The 25,898-nt window shown below is 39.1% G+C and overlaps 1 protein-coding gene across 12 annotated transcripts in view; it reads right to left on the bottom strand.

The window, feature by feature from the left end:
* The window catches only part of NTNG1 (netrin G1), a 294,603-nt gene that overhangs the window by 79,728 nt on the left and 188,977 nt on the right, over positions 1-25,898 (bottom strand). For all 12 annotated transcript variants that reach the window (XM_074318381.2, XM_074318379.2, XM_074318382.2 and 9 more), the window contains exon 4: positions 2,745-2,917. In XM_074318381.2, coding sequence (XP_074174482.1) covers positions 2,745-2,917 — 173 coding nt within the window. The remainder of the gene's footprint in view (positions 1-2,744; positions 2,918-25,898) is intronic.

Below are 25,898 nucleotides of genomic sequence, written 5' to 3'. Positions count from 1 at the left end.
TCCTTTTTAACTTCGTAGGTTTTGTATTCTTGTGTTAGGATATAACACATCCTAAGTGTCCCTCTGAAATAACTGACTTGTAATTTATCAAATGGAGTCGTGTGTGTATGTGTGTACGTGTGTGTGTGTGTGTGTGTGTATGTGCATGTATGCATGTGTGTAAGAAAAAGGGAATATGAAATGAGAATCATAATAGTACTAGAAGTCCTGTGCTTGGCTTAAATTTCCACACTAAAAAAATTAGAGAATTGCCAGGGCCAGCAACCAAGTAAAAGACATGAAAATCTTAACACATGAAAAATGGAATTAATGATGTTAACCTGGAGAAGAAAAACAAAATTGGGGTCAATGCATTTCTTTTACTACTTAAAAAGAAAAAAGTGGTTCAAAATTAGGAGACATTCAACATTGATGTTAAGAAATTAAGTTTTATAACAATTAAAACTGTCCAAAAAGGGACAAGTCTGCCTTGTGAAAAGAATCCAAAAAATAAAATTATTTTTGAACGCTTATTTTGTGACAGGTGTTATGCTAAACACATTACATGCATTAGCTTATTCAATTCTCTCAAAATTGCTGTAAGGTTAGAACTGCTATTATCTTCACATTACAGATGGTAAACTCAGTATTTGAGAGGTTAGTTTACTTTTTCAAGGTCACAGAGCTAGTGAACGGACAAACTGGTATTTGATCCCGGAACCTGTGTTCAATTGTTTATTTCCATCCTTGGACGTTTTTTAAAGCACAGTCTGATGTGTCAGAGATTTAGTTTAAGGGGTTCATTCCATTGTAAGACTTTTCCATTGCAAGACTGGACCACTGCAGATAATTTCTAAAATTTTTAATCCAATTTCTGCCATATTGAGAATTGAAACATTGACTTGAACCCTCTTGGCCATTGGGTCCATCTGTCAGCTTCCTATTTTAATAGAGATGGAGACAAGTCTAAGAGTCTCAAGAAGGCCAGGGAAAACTACGGGATGGATAGACAAAGGAATCTATAAGGAAAACTGAGAGGGGTTACATTCCTTTGGCCAGGGAGTGAATTGGTGATCTGCGATAGGCAAAAGATTAAAGGTAGGTAGATCATTTCTACAGAGAATATAACAAGAAATCCATTTCAGTGAAAAGGCTTGGCTGGCACAAGAAGGTCTTCGCAGTGAAAATGTCTTGAAATAAACAAGACTCTGAAGCACAGTTATGGGTAGAAGAAGAACGAGGTCACGGTAGACTAGAAGCCCATGCTTCAATAGTAGTCCAGCCCAGACGCCTTTCTGGCAGCCATGACGAGTTGGCCAGCCAGGGTTTGTGAACTTCACTCTCTTCCATCCTGTCCCACTAAAGAAGCAGCAGACTTCTTCAGTGAAATCTGAGCCATTTTTGTTTTGGGAAACTTGTAAACCCTTTTGACAACTGTGGTGATAGGGATTCTTTGGTAGCCGGCCACAGGGTATTGCAACAAATAACCTCATGAGATTCCTTCTGAATTCTTGAGTTATGGCAACAATGGAGGAAAGAGTCTCTGTTAACAAAAAATGCCTTGGAAAATCAACATTTCTGCTCAACAGAGCTTTATGTATTAATTTTAGGAGCTAGACCATCAGTTTTTTTCTTTAACACACAAAGAAACTGAGTAAGGGATTTTTTTTTCCTGCTTCCTAGAAATTTTATCATAATCTCATGCCCCCACACTTCATAGCTTGTTACTTGGTTCATTACTCTCACATTTAACTTGATAAGGTCCTGGTGTCTGTGATATTAGTTTTTAAATTTTGGTTTCTCACAGCTGCTGCTTTGAAGTGCCTGATAACATTTGTCACCTTGCATGGAGCCAGTGGCTTTTCAAGTTCCCATTCTCCCATTGCCCACTGTCCTGCTCTTTCTGTTGCTTCTCACTTGGATGGATATATTCTCAACCTCACCCTTTCTCTAATTTTGAAAGAGGGTAAACCTTGAGCTTTAGCAAGTGGCTAATCGGTCCATTCATGGAACTGGGCAATTTATTCTCGAAGTAATGACTTCTCTCCTCGAGCTTGTCAGAGCATGTTTTCCTAATGGATGTTCAGAAATTTCAGTGGTGCATGCACATGCATGGTAATGGGGCATCTCCCATGGTTCCTGTAGACACAAATAATGCCTGTGCTCCACTCACATGCACACAAGCATCTCTCTTCTCAGTGTGGTCCCCACATGCCTACAGTCATGCTCTTTAGCTAAAGGTGGCCTCTACTAACAGGATCTAGGCCAGGCATGACCTCAACTGCTAGAATTTGCAAAAAGCCAATTATTTCACCGGGCAAAGTTAAGTCGTAGTTTATATTAAAGAGGAAAGCACTTAAATTAAAGAGGGAAGCACTTCTGGACAAAGCATAGGATTGTAAACATTTAGAGAATTTCTGGAAGTTAAAATTAAGTTAGAGTTGGGAGTTTTGAATGTGTTCATTATTTTAATAGGAAACTAATGGGGGGGGGGGATACCTCCTGTTTCATCCACTTAGAAAAAATTTCTCCTGTGATTTCCATCATTTCCCAACTCATCTGATGTGAATTGGAAGACTGAATTTAGCAGATGATCTGAGTGCTAAAACGTGCTTACAAGTAGTAAAATAGGGATAAAAGCTTTAGCTGCATTTTGAAAAGGAATGGGACAATTGGTAAGAGGAGCAAAAGCACAATTGCAAGTGAAATTGACAGGAACTATCAGCTCATCGTGCACAGAATAGGTGTTACGAGCAGTTACTCACAGGTATTTGCAGTGCCTTTGGGGATGGGGAGATACGAGCCTGGGCTCCAAGGTCGGCCCTGATAATTCTTCTTGCATTTCCCACAGTCTGGACCTGTAGTGTTGTGCTCACATTCACAGGTCAATTTGCTGTTGTCATATACACACACAGTGGCATGGAGATTACATTTGCACCTAGGCAGAGGAAAGACAAGAGTTCACTGTAAGTCACGTTGGTCTTAGTGATCACTAAGGCTTTACTCATCTGGCTCCTAGGTTGTGGCTCTCACCCTGCAGGGCTTGAGTGCTACATGGAGGCTGTTGCTTGGTGAAATGCAGATTTGCAGCCCCACCCTCAAAATCTTCTCAACAAGTGCCCTTGGGGGTGGGGATGGGGAATCTTAATACCAGTCAGTTCAGTGGGGGCCTGAAGCTCTCCTAAGACAATCGAGCTCCGAAATTAAGGGTTTCCCAACGAGCATCCAAAACACTGCCAATCGTGAGAGGTTCTTCTGTGATATTATCAAATCTGTGACAATTTCATGTGGGTTGGAAGAAAAATGTTATCTTCTGTTTTTCTTTAAACCAGAAGGATAATTCTTATTTGTTTAAAAAGATACATAACCATTAAGACAATCTGCTATTCAGATTTATTGTATAGACCCCAAGAAGTTATAATCAGCTGTTCTCATTCCTAAAATGACATCTCCTCAGATCAGAAGAATATTTCCACCAAGGCCTCTAATGAGTCTGAGTAATCCTCAGATTCCCCACTTGCGGAAAACAAGGTCATCACAAAGATCTCTCAGAAATGGGTCAAATAGCTCAGATAAAAGATGCTTAGAGTCCTAGAAAATAAAAACCTACATGTGGTAGGGGTTTGAGCTCATTAGCAAAGGCCTTGCCATTGGTATCCACGAATAAAGCTGTGATATATGAGAGGCAAAAATGGAATATGCAGTTTCCACAAAAATAAATACATTGCCATATCCAAAGTCTTTGATTGTAAAATTGCAAAGGCCAACTTGATATTTGTTGAGGTAGCAGGTTATAAATTGTAACACTCCAAGCACGAGCCACATCCTCTGGAGAAGTAAAACCCAGGCTGACAAAATGACCATATCCTGAAGTCAGAACAATGCATGCAGGAAGAGATGTCTCCACACAAAGGAGAGAACCCAACACCCAGGCTCGGGGATAAAGGACCAAGGTCTGTCAGAGTCAGAACCTGAAAATGTTACGTGTGTGTGTGTGTGTGTGTGTGTGTGTGTGTGTATTTTTAAACTGGCCTGGTCTCTTCTAGGAACTAGGACAAAAATATAGAAAGCCAAGTTTCATAAAGACAAAGAAATATGGTAATGTTTTACATTTGTTTTTTTGTGTGGAAGATGTTATGAATTGGGAAAAGTAACAATACTCTTAGGTAGAAAAATAAGATGCTTTAATAACTGATGTTGGTTTATATAATGTTTGTACAGTAACACTCAAGTTTCTCTCTCGTGCATCGATGATCTGTTTGGAGCACTGACCCATCCTTGCAGCAAGGAAGCCAAGGGATGACAAGGGCTATCACTGACAGCTGCTGGGCTCCCTTCTAACTAAACTGTGTAGCACCTAAAGCAATGGCCACACATTCAGACCTCCTTGGAGAAAACCAAGTTTCAGTTTCCTTTGGGTTCTGCTATAATTTATAATACTTATAGCTATCCCAGGCCCTCTGTATAGTTACGCATATTCACTGTAAGAAGCCGAAAGGCTATTTCAACCATACCTATTCAAATCAGACACATAAACTGAACCTTTAAAAATTAACATTTGCATAATCTTTTAAAAAGGAAAAGAGGAAATAAATCATTCAGTTAAGTGAAATAGGCAGTGTTTAATTATGAGCTAGGCCTTATAACAATCTCCTATATGTGAGGAGTTGGTTGTGCTAAGTTGCTTATTAAAGGATCTTTCTCCTTCTAACATTAGCACCTTTATTTATGGGTATGTTTTATATATATAGAAGATGTTAGAAACCTAAGTGATAGAACCACCAACTTATACTGATTTAGTACACTCTCTGGTGTTAAAAATTCCAAATGAGGAAATCAACAATGTGACCCCAAAGAATATTCTGTTTCATGTGTGAAGAACAAGAATGCAAGTAGTAATTATAAATTGGATTTATTTCTTATAACTGTTAATACTTTCATACGTGTAGTCACCCTCCAAGTTACAGGCAATTTCCATTCTAAAGACTTTCTATTTACTGAGAAAATATTCTTTGAATAACAAAAGGAGGCGAAAGAAGAATAGATGAATGTTTAGCCTTATTTTTCTCAGATTTCTTCCAGTTAATGGTTCATCTCCACCTGCCCGAAAGCTTATTAATCGCTCAAGTCTCAACTCAGTTCATAACTCTTCCCTGATATCTACCCTGCATATTATAGACACCCTGATCTCTACCCTTCTGATTTCCTTAAATGTTTCTGTGTGTTTGGTTTACCTGGTTATTACCGAAGGCTCTTTGTGCTTTTAAATTTTTCACTCGTTGCACAAATCGGTCCCATATTAAGGGGTTGGGAGGATATCTACCTTGTTCCCTGCTTTTCTCTTCCAGTTACCTCTTTAACACGCTCCTCTCCCTTCTTGAGTTTCCTGCACTTGCCATCTCTGGTTTCTCACCTTGCACTCACTCCCTCTTTCCAACTAACCACAGCCTCTCTTGCCAAGATCACCTATGGGCTCCTTGTTCAAAATCCAATGGATGCTTTTCCTTGCCTTATTTGATGACTCAGCGGCATATGACTCTGTAGACCACTCCCTTTTGACATTCTCTCCCCACAGGATTCTCAGGCTCATTTCCAGAACCCTCTTCTCCCTTGTGTTCTCTTCATGTGCTGTTCTTTGGGTTCTGCCCCAGCACAGTCAGCCTAAGTGACTCTCCTTGGGCATTCTTATCGAGCTTGTCCCTTTAATTTCCTCTGTGGTCCTTAACTGCCTTTGAGTTATAGGCATTTTAAAGCAAACTTGCATCATATTTTTGCCTCCAGAAAAAAAATAAACGTACGCAAAATAAGCTCAAACATTTGAAAACATTTTAGGGTAGTCAGAAATTCTCTGTTACTCATAGAAACCCACAGAACCTCGTCCCTCCATTATCACCAGGTGAAGGTGACCTGATTAACACGTTGATACGTCCTGGATCTCCACCAGGAATGTCTCTCTTGGGCATGTCAAACTCGACATAAACTGAATTCTTTGGCTTCCCCGCCCCACCTACTCCTTCTGTGGTTTCTGTCTCAGTAAATTACATCACCTTCCAGTCAGTTGGTCAAGAATGACTTCTACCTCCCCCTTTCCTATCACATCTAATTGTTTGTTACTTAACCCCTACCAAGCTCTGAGATTCCTCCTCCCTGACAGCCCTGAAATACATCCAGTTCTAGCCATTGCCGCTTCCCTATTTGAGACCATCACCACCTTTGATCTGGTTTATCACAAGGACTTCTGAACAGACCTTGGTGACTCAAGTCATGCTCCTCTCTAGCCCAATCTGAACACAAGAGTCAAAACAATCATTCAGACAAAAATAATTGGGTCACCCTGGCTTAGCACCATTGAAAGATTTCCTATTATTCTCAGAATAGAGTCCAAGCTCTGTAACATGGTCTATAAGTGCCTTTGACATCTAGCTCTTCTCCCACCAGAATGCCTTTCGTATGTGCTCCTCTGATACCAGGCAAGGCTAGTCGCGTGAGAAAACCCATGCTATCTCTGCTGCAGACACTGGCTGTGTTGTAACTGCCTATTCTTCCATCACCTTCACTAGAGCATAAGCTCCTGGGAGCAACAGTCACGTATGATTTACTGAAACGTCCCTCAGCACATAATAAATACTTAAAAAAATATTTGATGAATTAACAAATGATTAAGAAACAAGTAAGCTCCCTGAAAGCAGGACCTTCATGAACCTGTTCTATATGTTTAACCCAGCAATGGACTAAAGATCGAGGATGAATAGCCACTGTAGTAAATCAAATAAATACTGCATGATGTATGCTGAAAACTGCCACGTGCCCTCATCATTGGTTTTCATAACTAACTTAAAATGGGCAAATGGCACTCTATATGATTGGTGAGACCTTGTAAAACCCAATTTAATTTAATTTAAACTGCAGAGGATTTGCCAAATGCCAGGAACCTAACACAAGAATGCCTGAAAGACCCAGGAGAACGTGGCTTAGAGGAAAGGGAAAACCAAATATTTGTGTAGCATAATTATTTTGGAATGTGCATGTTTTAGCTTCAACGTCTCATGCAAAGAAGACCACCCTGATTCAGTTGAAGTTTGACAGAGCATTGCTTGGGCACTGGTGAAAACTTCTCCAGTAGTAAATCTGCTGACCTAGCTCAGCTTCGGGGCTGTCCTTCCTCAGTCACTGTGCCAGGGCTGAGCATGTGAAAACGGACACTGAAGTACCCTGACATTGGCCTGGATTTGGGAATGACTCCCTTTCATTTTCCACAGCTCAGTTTATTCTCATCACTCCATTCTAATCAGATGCTAAAATTCATTATTTAGAGTCCCTGCCAAAGTGGTTTTTCCTCTGAGGGGGGATTTCACAATGCTAGGCGATTGCTCTCAATTCCTGGTATTATGACCTCCAGCCTTGTAATGGGGTGGAGGGTAGATTTCTGTGACATCCACTTGTCTCTGACAGATTCTTTATCCATTTTCACGGCTACCCAGCTCCCACATCTGCCATCACATTAGGTGGGGGAGCAATTATACAAGTAGAGACTGAACAGATTTCACTAGCAGTGAAATAAATATCTGATGTTCTGGAGAGCTAAGCCTATTCACCAAATCTGTTTACACACAAAAAAAAAACTCACACCAAGACACAGCTGACAGAACTAATTGACTTGTTTGTACGTTGAAGGCCCACTTGTATGTAAGTGACAAACAGCACATACTGTCAAATAAGGGCATTGCTAAGACAGATTTAAAAAAGGAAACGTGAGCTCTAATCTGTGATGCAAAGAGTGAAAACCAGTGTGTTCTTGCTTTCAATGAGGTCTGCACTTCCTGTATTTTAGTGACCAGCTGTCATGAGTCAATTTCATCTTGCTTATAAAAAAGATCCAACGTTTAGATCTGTGCCACCTGCCAGTAGGTATGAAAAACCCAGTCTGCTTGCTTTTTAAATGATATAATTTAATATATTTATTCTGGGAAGCATGTTATCCACCAGAATTTCCTGTGAATTAGAGGTCTGTATATATAGTCTATTACTAACATTTTAGAGGTACTGAGACAAAGAAGTTTGCAACTGGCCTTTTATGAAGCAAAACAGGAAAGGAAGCCAGGTTTGCTGCCTGTAGGTCAGGGTTTGGGCTACTTTTGAGCCAGAGGGGGATTTGCCTGAAGTGAATCAAGTTTCAGCATCACAGCCCTCCAAGACCTTGAGGAAGACCCTAACAATGTGTTCACGTGGTCATTTGCTTTTGCATAATTTTCACAAATAAGATATTATATACTTTTAATTAATGAAGGTTTTTTTCTGAATAAGCCCTGCCCCAATGGTACATATTTCAGGCACTACAAAACCTGAGTTGGCCTCCAGTTGCACCCCTTGCCTTGGATTGACACTAGGTACACAAATGCTTTTAGAAAATGGGTTAGCAAAAATATTAGAGCTTTGTAGAGGTCTTTTTAAAAGGTGCTACAGTATAAAATGTCTCTCACATACTTTTTCTGCCTCTGCACCCCCTCCACATTTTGCTTTTCACTTCAATACATGAAGTTTTGGTTTCCAACTCTACATGTTTTTGAAATGGGAGACTAGCATCGATATAATTTAGAGATTATGTGTTACGACACTGGAATCAGACGGCGTGGGTTCAAATCCCACCTTTGCCACTTATTTGCTGTGAGGCCATGGATGAGTGACTTGACAAATAAATAGAACTAATGTTAACTGAAGACTTCCAAGCACTCGGCATTGTGCGAAGTGCTTTTTGCATATTTCACACATTATTTTGTACAACCTCACAATAATCTCGTGAGACAGGCACTAACAATTATAGATGATGCATCTGAGTACTGAAGAGTTAAAAAACCCTCGTCTCCCATTTAGTATGAGATGGAACAGGGATTCAAACCATGGGCAACAGGTCTCCAGAACTCTGCTCTTACCACTGCATTTGTCACGTATATAAAGACTACATTTCCCAGCACCCCTTTCTGGTAGGTGTGGCCATGTGACTACATTCCAGCCACTGGGATACTAGCAGGAGTGGTGTCTGTGACAACTCTGTTGGGTCTGTACACTTTCCTCCATTCCTCCTGGAACATGAACATGGCACTGTGCAATCTTGAACCACATGGACTATGTTAATGATGATGGAAGTGGAACCTGGGCCTTGGGACAACCTCCACTGCAGCCAGGGGAAGGGGAGTCAAGGCAGGTGTGTGGAGCAGAGCCACCATTCCAGCCCTACTTCCCTACCTCCCAACTACAAGGCGTGAGAAATAAACTTCTACTTTGTCTAAGGCATTGTTAATATGAGTCTCTCTTACACACATCTGAGCTAATATCTGAACACAGCACCTAGTATATAATAAGCATTTAATAAACATAACTACCACTATTAGAAAGCATAATCTTACAGCAAAATATGAGATCTTCAAATATCAGACGGGCATGGTCTGACCCTAATCCCATGAGGAAAGAGGGCTCCAATCTTTCCAACACTCTACTATTCTGTCTTCATTAATAAAGCCCAGACTCTGACGGTAGTTATCATTGGTAAGCAAGGATATTTTCAGAAGATCTATTTTTGTAAACTATGCAATGGCCAAAATTCAATGTGAAATAGATACCTGCTTTTAACATCATTTTTTTGAAAGCAGCCAGACACTAACAGACAAATGAGAGTCTGGACATCCAAATTTTGCTTGGATTCCTGTCTTATTGGAGAAGTATACATGGAAGAAGGGGCATTAGGACTCTACAAAGCCACCCTGCTAATCAAGAGGGCGGGTTTCCATAGGGTTCTTGAGCTCATTCTCTTATAATATATTGAGAACCTAATATCGACCCTGGTTGATGGGGGCTTCCTCTCCTGTGCTTTGTTCTTGGAAGAATTATTTTTGAAAACTGAGTGGAATAACCTTATTATTGTTATTGTTATTATTATTTGAAGCAGAGAAACGTACTTTTACATTGTTTTCTCTGGGAGTGTAAAAATAAAAACTGAGACTTGATCAGTTCTTCACAGACACCGGAATCGTGTGATCTTTTTTAAATTTATGAGGCAATTGGTTTGCTCCAAAAATTGATGGAACAAGGACCAGAAAGTCTTCTTGTATATTTAAACAATAAACGACTTTGAGATGCCCATGGCATTTTTAAAACCCTCTAAAAGTTCTATTTAAATTTTACTTGAAACCCTAAACTTACCCGTCGTGAAACATCAGATTACATGATTCACTAAACTGCCAGTTCTTTTAGATAAAATTAAAAACAGCCCTTCTCCCATTTCTAAGACTTGCCATGGATGCTAGAGTACCATGACTATAAAATAAAATAAAAATAGGAGCTCATAAATTGGAGATAATGTATTGTCCAAGATCAGAACAGGTATATGATTGTGTTCTGTGAGCCGTTTACTACACTCACGAGGAATCTGGTTAGATAGGAGGTGCCGAGGATAAAATACAGACATAACAAGATAATTATCACAGTCCAGACTGCCACTGTTCTCTGCACAGCCAATCAATCAGAAGATTGGGAGGGAAAGAGCTGGTTAAATTAAAACTAAACTAATCCAAGACCAAGTCGCAATTAATAGAAGACCCTAGAGGCTTAATATACGCATGGTGAACTTTCGTATTGAGAAACAGAAAATTTAGGGGTCTCCAGTTCCAGAAATACAAATGATCATTGTTCGACGAACCAGAGTCTATAAGCGAGATAGGACAACATGGTATTAAGAGCTTCGACTCCGGAGACAAAGGGCTTGAGTTCAAGTGCTAGCTCTACCATAAACCTGCTGGTGTCTCCATCTGAGTCTCAGTTTCCTTATCTATTATATGGACGACTATTAGTGTCTGAAATATTGGATTGCTACAAAGATTAAATGACTATTTAATGTACTATTGTCCACATAAAGTGTATACCACCGATTCTGGCATAGTAAGTATTCAACAAATAGTAGCTATTATAATAATAGGGAAGTCTGGCAAATTCATGGCTTGGCTATCTAAAAGTCCTTCACACCCCCTTCTCTCTTTTCTTCCTCTAGAAAACATGTGGGAAAACTATAATACTCATGTTCCCCTCTCGGGTTGGCCAGGTTGTGTATTTCTGACCGATGAGATGTGACCAGGAGCCACTCAGTAGGGTGTTCAGGAACACTTTTGAAGAAGGACAGCTTAAATGGAATCATTCCTCTGGCTGTTTGCCCCTTTCTCTTTGTGCTTTCCTCCTTTCTCTTGTCTGGGATCCAGACTGAGATGCTAGAGGGACTTCAGGCTTTGTAGCCATAAGAATGGACGTTCCGTTGAATGATGGGGGGCTAGAAGGAAACCACAGCCTGAGAATGTCCTTACACACCATATGAGCCCTGAGCCTGGGGAACCTCCCAGGTGATTTCACTTGAAGAAAACAAGCTCCATCCTGTTGAAGACAGTCAGCTTTACCTGGTTTTATAAACTGAATATATTCCTGATATAAGAAGCAATTGTAAAGACGGTGGATTTATTCAAGTTATTTTCCCACATAGTCATCCATTCTATGGTTTATGGTAACCGACGGCTAAGTTACATTTCTTTTTTCTCTTCGTAGAACCACATAAGTGAAATATTTCTTCCACAATTTTTTACTTCCAATGTGATGTGAATTGTATCATGATAATTTCTTATATACTTTCTTGGATTAAAAAAACATAATTCTCCTTTTTTTTTTTTTTTTTTTTCTATGAGAAACTGGGACAAAAGAAAAAAAATAGGGCAGAAATAAACCGAAAGTTTCTTTGAGTTCTGCCAAGCCACAGAGTTCATAAGGCTCTGGCTATAGACCTGAAAGCTGTCTGACGCTGTAGGATTCCTTTATCAGGTGAGATTGTCAGGTAAGTTTTTGAGATCTCGTAAGTACACTCATCCACTTTAAAAACTTTATTTCTTCAAATAGTTATATTAGAGTCGGATTAAAAATGAATCAGGCTGAATAACTAAGTTTATGACTAGGAATAAAAGTACAATCTATGCAAAAGAATACACTACAGCAAATCTTACTATACACTTTGACTTTTCACTACAAAATTTGAGAGGAAATTGAATTAGATTCCCATGGGTGGTATGGAAAATTGGGGGAAATAGCTTTCTTCTAATTCTCCTTTTTTCTGAGAAATAAAATAATATCCAGTAGAAAAGAGTGCACCGAGTAAGGCCTTTGTTTTCTCCCCCTACTTTTGTCAACAAGCCTTGGAAAAGTTGACGTTTAAGAACAAAAACAAACAAACAAACAAAAAAAATGAGAATGAGAGAGAGAGAAACCCACCCACTAAAGAAGCCTGATCTCCTGGTCTTATTTGCTGTGACCCTTGAATAGTACTGTGTCACTGAAGATTAAGATTAGGAACAAAGTCTCTAAAACAAAAAACAAAGAACCCTGAAAAGAGAAATGAACAACAACAATGAGTTCTGAAACAATCCAACTGATAGGACATGGTCAGGAACACAATACTAGATAGTAGCTACTGGAATTATCTTTCCATCTATATGGTTAAATATTCAGAGGTGGGGTCTACACCAAAAGTATGAAAATATCTTTATGACAGGCGAAATTTAAAATAATGTACTATGGGTCACAGTCACAGTTTAGAGTCAAAGGATATATGATCATGGGACCTAGGTTCAATCACTAACTAGCTGATTCACTTTGGGTGGGTTACATTAGCTTTCCAGGGCTAATTCCTTTGAAATGTGAAGGGTTTGGTCTGTGTTTGAAAATGCCCCACGTTTCTGGCTGACTGACTACCTTTTGGCAATATCTATACTGTAGTGGGTATGCATGCTGTACTTTTTGCACACTCCAAATCCCTTCTTCTTTCTTCTGTAACAATACATTTGGACCACCCTTTCTCATTCCTAGGCTAAGAGAGTCTCTATTCCAACTTGCAGTTCCGGGGGTGAACAGAGTGGCTGGTCTCAGTCCATTGATTCACTCTAACTTCTTGGACACAATAATTGGTTCAAGGATGGAAACATGGCCCACTACCAGTGACTGGACCTGGGGTCAAGATTATGGGAGTAAGAAATTTCTTTGCTTAGAGTTTTGCTAAACTGGTAATAAATAGCCTGAAAGTGTAGAATCTCAGCTTAGAATAAAGCCAACAGAAAGGAGAGCAAATCCAAGAAACAGGGGCAATATCATGATGCCTTTGTGTAGCCCACGATGCCAGCCTGTCTGACTCTAGCTGTATCTTGGATTCTTCGTTACATGAACCAAAATAGTCTCTATTTTGTTTAAACTAGTTTGAATTGTTTTCCTGCCACTAGCAACCAAAAGATTCTAACAAAACACATCATGTTACTTCTCCACGACTGTGCCTCCTCTCAAGCTGATTAAACTAGACTGAATGTATGACCCCAAAACAGTCATTACATAAATTGGTCAACAGCCCAAAATTCATTGCCTGGCTTAAAAAGATGAACTGGTCTGACCAGATTTCTCTGCAAAGGATTTAGAATTGGAATATGGAGACATGTTATCACTAGTATCTTAGAATATACTAGATAATTTCAAAGTCCGTTCCAGTTCTAACTTGACACAATTCATATCAAAAGTTTTAATTAATAATTATTTATTTGTTTTTGTAGATGAACTAACTGTTTAAGTGAAGATGAAAAGTGCTGTACTTTGGAGTTAGAAAAGACCTGGATTTGAATAGTCCCTTGATCACTTTTAAACTGTTCGCTCTTAGGCTGGTGGCTTTGCTTCTCTAAGTCGACTAGTTCCTCATCTGTAAAACAGAGAGGACAATGAGCAAGCAACTCCATTTGTTTTTATTTTGGCTTTTGAATGAGATAGCATGTCAAGCGCCACCACGAACAACTCAAAAATAAGTGAACATGGTAAGTCTTAGTTTCTGCCTGTCATCATCAATCATTACGAGACATCTGTTAAACACAATATGTGAGACTCCGTGGTTAAGATTTTACTACGTCCAAATACATTAGGAACCAGACTTGCATCCGGGTCTTCCGTCTCTCAAGTCCACAATGCCTCAGTTTGGATTCTGGCTCTATTATTTGCTTGCAGTGTAACCATGGGCAGGCTACGTAACGTTTGTGTGCCTCGGTTTCCTCCTCTGAAAACTGGGGAATAATGGTATCTCACTCATACAGTTGTTAGGAAAAATAACCAATTATTACCTTCAAAGCATTTTAAAACCGTGCCTGGCACATAGTAAATGTTTGCTACTTATCAGCATCCCCTTCATTATCAACACCTTCACTTGTCATCATTTTAGTTGTGGGAAGGAAAGCTAATGGGGCACCAGACAAAGTCAAGGCTTCCAGATCCCTGACTTGTAGAGGCCTGTAGAACACGATTGCTAAATTCTCACACAAAGACTTCTGGGTATACCTGGTTGACAGAGAGCTTAAGCTTTTGCTGATAACACTAATATCTGTTTCTTCCCCACAAATTGTGTAGTTTGGACATAATGTTAAACTTTCAGGTGCTTGAACCAAATCTGAAAAATTCTGTTGATCCCCGAACACCACCACTGGAGGCAGGGACTGAGGCTTTGTCATCTGAAACGGAGGTAGAAGATTCTGGAAGTCTTATAGGCCCATGGCCCATGGCCATAGAAATGAAGTGATCTGTACTTTTTCTAATAAAAGCCACATGATGGGGACAATAACCGCAGTCTTGGGCCTTGAGGTTTCCCTTCATTTGAGGGCCCAACTGAAGAGCAGCACTGTAACAAAAGCAAATCGAAATTGCCTCTCCTGCAGGACTGGAAATATCAAATGCAGAGTGTGCTGTAGCCTTTTAATCCACAGGGTAGCAAAGTAAAGGTCAATTACCTCACTTAGAGGAATGAAAGGCATGTAGTAAAAGTCAAATAGATATGCCATTAGATAATATATTTCAAGCATGAAAATGAGGGTTTTCTATTGCAGGGTTGTATTTAATGCACTGGTAAACACAAGAGCTTTTTGACAAAGAATAAGATACGAGGCTGGCAGTGAATCTGCCCGACAGAGTGCCCTCTGTCCAATGGAGGTGTCTGTGTGGGGCTGTGTGGTCACCATTGATTGGTGTCAGGACACTGCCTGGAAGCAAGCAGGTTGGCCCCACAACCTGCCAGACAGAGCCAGAAGAAACAGGTACTCCTGAGGGGGTCTCTTGGGACTTAAAGCTGTCAAGACACTCTCAGCTGTGTCTGTCTCCAGTCTGTCCTGACCTGGGAGCCTGCACCTCTGGCTTTTCTCCTTCCCGGACATTCCACGATGGTCCTGGCGTGGGCATGGCACCCAGCTCTGTTCTCCCATGTTGGCGCTTTTGGCTTAACAAACTTATTCCCAGTGCCCGGGGCTGTGACTCTATTCCAAGGCGGTTTCCCTGCATCACATACCTCAGATTCTAACTCTGTTTTTAACCAGGATTAATGTGCATTCATCGTGGTTTCTGCATTGGCTGATGGTTTGATTTGCAGTGTTTGACCCTGACTTTTTCATTCTGGTCACTTCCAACACACTGGTTCTTTAGGAAGGGCTCTTCTTCCTGAGGCAATCACCTGACCATGTCTCTAGATGTATCTTCTCTCCTAGTTATGCCCTCAGTTTTTCACCTCATCAGAAATATCCCTCAGGGTCACGGGCCATGTGCTAAGACTGGGAGGGGAACATGCTTCTGTTGATGACACGGACACACCCCAAGAACCTGGGATTATTTCACTGGGGGAACCGCTGCATTTATTGATCATCATTTAAGAAGCGATGTAACTTTTAGGGGTGTTGTTTAATTTCTCTGAGCTTCACTTTTCACATTACAATCACTCAAAATAATTCTATTTTCATTAATTTTTAAAAAATAAACCTCTACATTAAATAGAGATATTTAGTAGAGAAAGTACTTTAATATTTATTGAAGCTGCAAAACTGTCATTTGGGACCTCTGCCAGAAACACCTGTGATGGATTACATCTGTGTGACAAAATCTTTAATTCTGAAAACACATTTGTTGAGATTTTCATTCATGCAATAAAATGCAAATACCTACTCTCTCTTCTTGGGAAAGCCCCGATCCTTTGAAATAACTGAAATGCACATGCTTGAGATGCTTGAGATGATAAGCTTTCTGATTAGTGATGTAAATTTGGTGTGTCATTTGCAGATCCAAGACTCTGAGGAGACTGCACTAAATCACAACTTATGCTGCCCTATGCCGGAAAAAACTCACTTCTCCCTGGGAAATACGTGCATCTTTTTACCCAAGCATTTGCTCCTAGGAAATTAGGGGAGAACACAACACAAGGAGGAATGTGGTGGTCTGATCTTTCTTATACCTCTTTTTGGAGAAAACACTACGATAGGGAACCAGACTGAGCTTGGCACCCGCACCGTAAACTGGATTTTGGTCCCTCAAAGGTGATGCTATGGAGGATGAGACAGACTTGAGGACATATACTGTTGCGAAGCACAGTTGTTTTCACATACATTAGACCTTCTCAGGGTAGGGGTGGGAATTTCCCTTGAAGGAACAAAATGCTTCCAGACAATCTTCGTGAGGCACGGAATCAGGTGAAATTTGGAAGGAGAAAGGAGGGCTTTCTTCTCTCTCTGCAGCCAGGAGTGAGGAACCTGGAGGATGAGGTGTGGTGGTGGTTGGAGATTCCAGCTGGCAGTGATGGAGATGCTTCTCTCTGCCCTGGCCACCCCATCACCGCTGTGTGACACCTTCTGTGGCTGAAAGCTGCTCAAGAGTGAACATGACACCCTAAAACTAGTCACTCACATTGGACGTGGTACTTCCGTGTGCCCCAAACCTTCTATAAAGTGCTGTTAAATTTAACAACCTTGCTTTAAGAAAGTCGGTGTCCACAACGGGGGAAAACAGGGATGTGGCAAGCAGACTCATTAACTCCTTGTAAGCAGGTGAGAGGGGTCAGAAGAACCCCAGAGCCACATATATCAGGTTCAGGGCACTTCAATTTCCCCTCAGGCAAAACTCCATCCCTTGCTCCTTCTGCCTCACTGTTGCTCTAAATGACGCTGTGTGTGACACCATTAAATAAGTGGGCGAAGGCTGTAGTAATTTAAGGAGAGGCATTAGACAACTAATTCTGAGTGAAAAGAGCTGTGACTATGAAAAGCAGGGGGAAAATATGAAGAGTAGGCACTTACATCGGCCTGGGTTCATGGCCGGGGAGCAGCAGGAGAAGATTGGAAGTTGGGACCAAGAAAAATAAGAAATTATCTAATATAGTTTACTTTCGGTAATATGTTATCAACCAGGTTAGAAATCCCTACATTATACAAATTGAAAGTTAGAGTAAAACATGTCAGAAACTCAAGAAAAAACAAAAGAACTCCCCAAAAACCCAAGTCTGGGCAGATGTAAATTACAAAGTTAGACTGTGGTAACTTTCAGTTACATATTATAAACCCTAAAGCATTCCTAAATATAACAACACAAAGAGGCACAGTTAATAAGCCAACAAAGGAATCATAAAATTACATTAATCCAAACAAATGTGGAAAAAGAGGAAAGGAAACAAGAAAGGGACAAATAGCAAACGAATAGCAAGATGATAGACTTAAGTCTAACCATATCAGCAAGCACATTAAATCTAAATCTAACACTCAATTAAGAGCGAGAGTTTTTAAAAGCATGAGCAACTATATGTTGCCTACAAAAGGATGGAAAAAAATATATCCTGTTAACACTAGTCAAGAGGAAGCTGGACGGGCATGTTAATATCAGACAAGATAGCACACATGACAGACTCAGAGGAATGCCGTTCTGTAGTCCTCAGGGGGTGCTCATAGTACTTAGAAGTCCAGTGCAGGTGTAGACCAGGAGTCTTAAGTTCACATCCTAGTACTTTATTTCCTGGCAGTGAAACTTTAAATAAGTTACTTAACTTTTCTCAGCCCCAGTCTCCCTACCTGTAAAATGGGGATAGCACTAGTACTTACCATACAGGGGTCATTATGAAGGAAGGTGAAAGGAAAATCATACTACAAAAGTTTGTCACCAATGTTCTTTTAGGTAAAGAAAATAAAGAAATGTGGTATTCTGCACACCTGGGATTATGGGCTGCGATTCATCCTTGTTCCACATACTATGTTCGTGTGGTGCAGAAGGAAGGGAACAGCGGAAAGGAGAGAATGAATGAAGACAGTGTGAGTAGGGAAATGGAGCAAAAAGCAATGAGGTGAGAGAAAAATCACCCAAGAACCCTGGAAATATTGGGGACATGGTGATAGAAGAAAGGGTTTCCAACTACATGTTGGGTGAATGTTTCAGCCATTTTTATTTAAAGATCTTAGTACAGGGCAACTCCAGTAGGCTAGGGACTAGGGGAAATGCAGATAGCTCATCTATTGTACTATATATTATTTTTATTTTGTGGCAAAATTGCCTGTTTTACAAATGAGAAAAATGGCCATTTTCTAAGAATACCATTGATATCCCAGGGTTGGTCATGATGCAACTGAGATCTACGCGCACAAGAAAATCCTAGGGTTTAAGAATCACACAGGACTACATTTTCCTCAGGATAAATCTGATCACAGTCGCAAATGAAGTTTGTTAGGCCATAACGATAATCATTCACTCAATAATTATTTAGTGGGTATCTGATATGAAATAAGCATGCAGGTGTCCGATGGTCAAAAGACTCAGCGCCATTCTTCAAAGAATTTCAAATCTGCATGTTTCTACTTCCTATCTTCATTTCCTAGAGTCCCATATGAAAACAAACAAACAAACAAAAACCCCAAAAAACCATTTGGGGAAAATATTAAGATCTGCACTTCCTATTTTTGGCAGGCACAGGTTTAGAATGCCCAAGTCTCCATTCAGGACGCTCCTTTTCCAATTATATGTAGAACAGTAGTGATTTATCTTATGGCTTAATGTCATTAAACATTTATTAGGCACCCATAGTGTGCTAGACACACAGAAAACAGATAAAAGACATTGCTCCTGCCTAGCAGTCTTTTGTAAAAGACTGATGAATATATGCTTATTCAATAGATCAAGCAAGCAATATACATTTAAAAAAACTTATAAATATTTAATCAAGATGTTGTACAGCAACTCTGACAGGGAAACCTAAGCTTCTTGGATTACTAAAATAGGATTCTAAATAAAAATTTAAAGGTCTACCGCTTTTGTGGACAAAATGAATTGAAAACATCTTGAAGTAAATATTTCAAAATTATTCCATACAATTTCTCCTAAATTTCCCAGAAAAAAATTAAAGATCAGAGAACATCTTAAATCCCCACATAGACAAGATGAATTAATTCTGCATCATTTCAATCTAGATACAAAATGTGGAAGATTTCATATTATCCCAGTAGCTTATATGTTAATAACTTGGAAAAGATTTGAAGTCTGACTTTATCCTTTCATTTTGAATGCCTTTACACACACACACACACACACACACACACACACACACCAACCCACCCTTATAGAAATAGGAGATTTTGTCTACAGATCCCTACTTTTATCAGGTTGACATTTTGTGGCCCTTTGGAATATCATCCTTGACTCTAAACCCTTTTGTTCTAAAGTTAATTTTAGCTATGAATTTCCAGGTCTCTGGAGAGAATGTATCATAACAAACTTTACATTGAGACAGATTTTTGGGTCTATATTTAATTAAAAGTGCCCATACATCTGCTCAGTAGCCATCCTTTTGCGATGTGAGTGATGACCCATAACTTCCCACCTCTATTTGTAGGTAGCATTCCATAGCAGCAACTGCCAGCTGGTATCCCGCACTCTTCTCCCTACTGTGTCTCTGAAAGAGAACAATTTGTTGTGTGGGAGGTCTACAATTGTAGAGATTAAATTACCATCGGAGGGGACATGGTTACAATACCATTCAAAAATATTACTTAACTCTGTACTACATTTATTATTTTCCCCACACTAATCGAGCTACCCAAGTGAGTTGTTACAGATCTATGTCAACTGCTATTGTTGCACTGAGCAGACGTAGGTTGTAGAATCTTTATCTGTCATCAGCTTACTGGAGAAGCAAAGTAGAGGTGGTACTTTGACACAATGGGGAATACAGTACATTTATGAACTGAAAGAAAATTGGGTTTCTGTTGAATTGTTTACTGTGGCTGGAGAAACAAAAGAGGTGAATTTCATACTGTTTAATATAGCTTTGAAAGAAGGTAAAATTAAAATAATAGTTGGGCGTAACAATGGTATGCTAGAAATCTGCCCTCCCCTAAGCAAAACAAACTCAATGTAGTTTTAGATGTTTAAAATAGATTTTAAATTCTTATGAATTCAGATCCTGAGGGATTATGTTAAGTAGTTCTTACAAATCATATCTCGTGCCAAGTGGCATATAGAAAAAATATGCAAAAATATGATTATGTTTCATTGAAGATTCTGTCTATTCTATATTATGGCTGAATTTGAATTTTTATATTTATAGACATCATTACATCACATATGGTGACTGTAAAATATGCATATATAAAAATTATATTGGTTTACCTATATGCAAATGAGTAAATATATTCATGTGTATAACTTTTTAATTATCATTTAACTTCTCAAAAATGGTGCTGGAATCGAGTTGTTTCTTATGGGCCCTAGAGTGTCAAGAAAGATTAATGTGCACCATCAGTAAATCATTCACCATATTGGTGGCCCTTGGGCTATTTTTTATTGGTAGGAATCATTTTTTTTTGTTTTTTTTAGGCAACTCCTATTACAATTCCTATTGTGTTGCTGGTCTATGCAGCCTTTTGAGGGACAGAGGATTGTCCCTTTTCCTTTTAGATTGTCCCATTGTGACCAGTGAAGGGTAGAACATAGAACAGATGCTAAATAAATATTTGTGCTTGACTGAATAATAAGAATGTGTAAGTATTTCTATAACAAAGTGCTTATACTTATTTTATTGAGAATGTGTTGTAATAATATTAAATAATAATTTAAGTTGTTTCGCTCTAACACAATTATTTCTACTTTTGCAAATTACCTTCCAACCTTTTCCACACCCATGTATATTTTATAGAATCATTATCAGAGTACACTTATCATTCTGTATTCTGAATTTTCATTTGTATTTGCTAGGATCATTTCAGTAATTTTACATAATTTTCATGATTATAATGTTAATTGCATAATAATATATAGCATAACATTGCCTTGTATGGGTGGACCATAGTTTTATTAAGTTATTCTTTCATTATTAAACTTTGACCTTTTTCCATTTATTTCTTTCATACGCAACACTGCAATGAAAATCTTTATAATACATTTTTGTTGTTGTTTCACTTGAATTATTTCATTCAGATATACTCTAGGATAGGAATGAGTTGACTTGGTTAAAAGACACATTTAATAGTCTCACTACGTTTCAAAAATTGCTCCCCAAGGGGCTTCTACAACCATTTCCAATGTGTCTGGTAGGGTACAGACTACGCTCAAGTGGAGCTCCTAGTAAGGAGCTGTACCCCCTGTGGACACTCAAGAAGGCGTCACCATCATCTTCTTTATAGAATTTACTGAGTAATTGCTCGATGCCAGGCAATGTTCTAAGTTCCTTGAATGCTTACTTAATCTGAATCAGGTATTATTATTCTCCCTTTACAGATAAGAGTGGCTCAGAGTGCTAAATTACCTGCCTGGGGTCAATTATACAGTCAAATACAGAACCTGGAGTTCCCATCCGCTTCTGTCTGATACACACCTAATTATCCCTCTACTTTTTGTCACTCGCATTACATTCCAACAGAAAAGAGCTGACCTAAAAAGCAGTTGAGATCCAACATATTGCCTAGGACTATAGAGCATAGTTCTTCCTGAAAGACTTCATTCAGCAATTCAGAATGGTCAAAGCCAATCCTAGGATCTTGTCTTTATTCACACTATAATTCCATCTCTCTCTCTCTCTCTCTCTCTCTCTCTCTCTCTCTCTCTCTATATATATATATATATATATATATATATATATATATATATACATCTATCTCTATCTATCTATCTATCTATCTATCTATCTATCTATCTATCTATCTATCTATCTAATCTTTCTTGACACTCTAGGGTCCATAAGAAACAACTCGATTCCAGCACCATTTTTGAGAAGTTAAATGATAATTTAAAAGTTATACACATGAATATATTCACTCATTTGCATATATACACATATATATGAATAAGCACTAAATTGAATTGTATTCAGGTAAGAAGGAAAATCATGATTAACATAGGATGGTGTTTCTTGGTGGAGATCAGACTTGAGCTGAAGTTTAAAGGATAGGCAATCGTGTACATAGCAAAAGAGGATTCATATTCTAGAGGGAGAAAAAGTGAGTAAAAGCACGGAGTGAATGGTATTAATCAGAGAAGAAACTGATAATATGAACAAGTTTCTTTTTTTGAAAGGGGAAGAATAGTGGGATAATTATTCATTTTACATTAACATTTACTCAGTGCAAACTATGGTTCAGATAAAGAGTGATCAAACTTGGCATGACATTGAAGGTAGGCCACACTGAAGTCATGTGTCCTGTTTCCTAAATGACGATCGAGTTGGACTGGATGACCCTCCATATCCTTCATGGGGATGAGATTCTGTGACGACACACCCCGCGCAGCTTTCTGACACAAAGACTCCGCAACACTATACCCCTTCATGGGTTATGTCAGGATGCTCCACTATATTTGTACTTGAAATTGGGCTTTTTTTTCCCATTGGGTTCTCCAGAAAAGAATCCAAAATATAAGCCCCACCTTCACTCTATCATATGGTCATGAAATTCAGATGAGAGTATGCTTTATTTTGAAAAGCATAATTAGACTAATTCATATTTACAAAATAAAGAAAAGAAAAACGAACTCTAGTTCTTTAATTGGGTAATTTAAAAAAAAAGAAGAAACAACATGACAGGACGTGACAGTTAATTTGACAAGATACACAAGATTTGGCTCAGGAACACGTGCAGCCAACCTCCTGCGTGACACCAGAAAGCCCTGGAAAAGCCAAGAAACGGAAGGGACAAGGAGGGGGAGGCACTAAGATAAAACTCTGATGTTTGCTGAGAAAGGTTTCCTGAGCGCATGCTCAAGTAATCAGCCATAATAAAAACAGATTGTTAAGAAAGGTAGAGAAACTTAAAAAAAAAAATAGCTAAAAGATCTTGAAATCTCCATCTGCCCTCATTCTAATTTTGTTTAAAATGAAAATAGCATCATTTGCCTTGTGCTTTGCAGTTTACCAAGTGTTTTAACATATACTTGTTCTATGTTTAAGTTTCACAGCGCTGTGGGAGCTTACGGATGACGTCAGCGTCCCTGAGGCCCAGGAAGCTGCCCCACACCTGTCCTGTGGCAAGCAGCAGAGACCAAGTGCACACCTGGGTCTCCAAACTCCAAAGTTCTCTCCACTGCACCACAACACGTGCCTGTGAGCTTTGGCTCCACGTGTGCTGGGATGACGCTCTGACGCATTCATTTTCCTACTTAGATCCTGCCGCACTATAGAGGTGGCTAAACGGAGAAATAACTTATGAACACCGGCCTTCCAGTAGTGAAAGTAGTTGAATTGCATAGCACTTAACCATATCCAGCAAAGGTTTTAGGCAGTAACATCTCCCCAGACACAGGCGTCTGGTCTGCCTCACCTGAGACATCAAATGGTGGCATTCCGAGGGGAACAAAAGGCCTCTTGTCCCTAACTCTGCTATGCTGCCTGCTAAGGCATCTAGAATTTCCACCATTCAAGTTCTTCCTTCGGGTAAGATATAACCACAGCTTTTAAAAAAGCTATTATGTTATTGAGATGGAAAATCATGGCACAAAAACTTGGGAAACTATCAGAGAGACGGCTCTAAGGAAAGTGGATAGAGGTCAGAGTAATTCTGATGGGTTGGTTTCAGGGATGGGAGGTTTGTGGGTGCCCAAGAAATTCCTCCTAATGTCTGTATGAGACTGGAAGTGTGTGGGCGGGTGCGATATGAGATGACCCTTTCTCTAATTTTGTTCAGGGAGCTCCCGTCCCTGTCCTATTGACAGGGTCTGTGGACACTCAGCAATGACAGCGTCTCTGTCATTTCAAAGCAGCCTCTGTCATTGCTGAGTGTCCACAGACCCTGTCAATCACACTCAAGATTCCACAAAATAGGGTAACAGAAGCCAAGATGCTAATTTGATATAACTCAACAATTACGAAGCGATCCTCAGAATTGAAATTGCAAACACTGCCTTTCATTGGGTTACTGCAGTAGGAGGCAGACTGGTTTATCATTCCTTCCATATAGAAATCATTTCCTGAGTGTCACAAATGACATCAGCTTTCAACAGGATGAGAGGTGCTGGCAGTGATGAAAAGATTTATTTTCTCAAACCCATTTCAAAGACCTTTTGCCTTTTTTTGAGCTGGGAACTTCCATATTGCTGTATGCTTTCCTTAAAAGTGATGCAATTAATGAGTTAAAGGAGTGACATGGAAGTTCCATTAGAAGCAGACTTATGTGTCATAGATTGGTCAATAACAAAACTAAGGTTCTTAAGTCCGCTTTTTAATAATCATAGGAAGAAAAATATAACAAATGTGTTTAGGAAGCATAGCAGAAAACATCCAGTGACTAGTGAATGAATGTTAGAACGTAAAGGCTAAGCAATTTGAGGCAGGGGGTTTATGTATTAAATGATCTTTATACTGTCAACAGAGCTTAGCATAAGACTTTGCACATAGTAAGTGCTCAATAAATGTTTTCTAACATATTGATTAGCTGAGCAGATTAAGAATACAGATACAATTCCAAGAGCATTAACTTTGCTAATATTTTAAGAAATTAAAATAACTTAAAATATTTATGAACTACTTATGAATTAGAAATTACCTATTCATTATCACATAAATTAAATACTTGATTTCCTTGCTAAAAATCTTCCAGTGGCTTCCCACAGGCTATCAGACCTAAACAATCTGGCACTTGCTTAAGTTTCCTACCTTAATTTCTATCACTTACCCCCTTAAGTACTCTACACTTCTCTACTTCCTGTTTGTCTTTAGGGTCTTTGTACTTAACCATGTTTCCCCCAAAATAAGACTGGGTCTTATATTAAGGTTTGCTCCAAAAGATGCATTAGGGCTTATGTTCAGGGATGTCCTCCTGAAAAATCATGCTAGGGCTTATTTTCCGGTTAGGTCTTATTTTTGGGGAAACACGGTACTATTTGTTTTGGAATGCTCTTCCCCTAGATTTTTGCATGGTTCATTCCTTCCTATTATTTAATTCTTGCTTTGATATCCTGACCTCAGGGAACCCTTCTTACACCACTCCTGAAGTGGCTGTCTTCTCCCTTTTCTTTCCCTTACCTTAATTTATTTTTCTTCATTACATGTATCACTGCCTGAAATTAGAAAATTTATTGTTTTACTCATTTCAAGTTCAGTACCTGGTAAATCATAGGTACCCAGTACACATTTCACTCCAAGAGTCAATGTTTCCAAATCATTCTGTTGGGACCAAGGGGTCCCAACTTGAATGACTTCAGTTGTCAGGCAGGTAAGTACACCTTGTCTGAGATAACAAGGTGTGGCGTGTGAACACTAACTATCTGGAAATTTTATGTTCCCTGAAAAGATATTCAAATTACAAACAAAATTAACATACTGTGTTGACCAAATAAAAATACATCTAGGGACTAGAGTAGGCTTGGCCTCTTTGGGTTTACATAAATAATGCATTTATAGATACCGTGTTTCCCCGAAAATAAGACCTAGCCGGACCATCAGCTGTAATGTGACTTTTGGAGCAAAAATTATATATATTAAAATAAGACTGGGTCTAATATAATATAATATAATATAATATAATATAATATAATATAATATAATATAATATAATATAATATAATATAATACCAGGTATAATATAATATAATATAAT

The sequence above is a fragment of the Rhinolophus sinicus genome, chromosome 7, assembly GCF_057876585.1.
Source record: "Rhinolophus sinicus isolate RSI-liver-muscle chromosome 7, RSI-T2T, whole genome shotgun sequence".
Classification (NCBI taxonomy): Eukaryota; Metazoa; Chordata; class Mammalia; order Chiroptera; family Rhinolophidae; genus Rhinolophus; species Rhinolophus sinicus.
The sequence above is the reverse complement of the archived record's forward strand: the minus strand, read 5'-3'. Positions and strand labels throughout refer to the sequence as shown.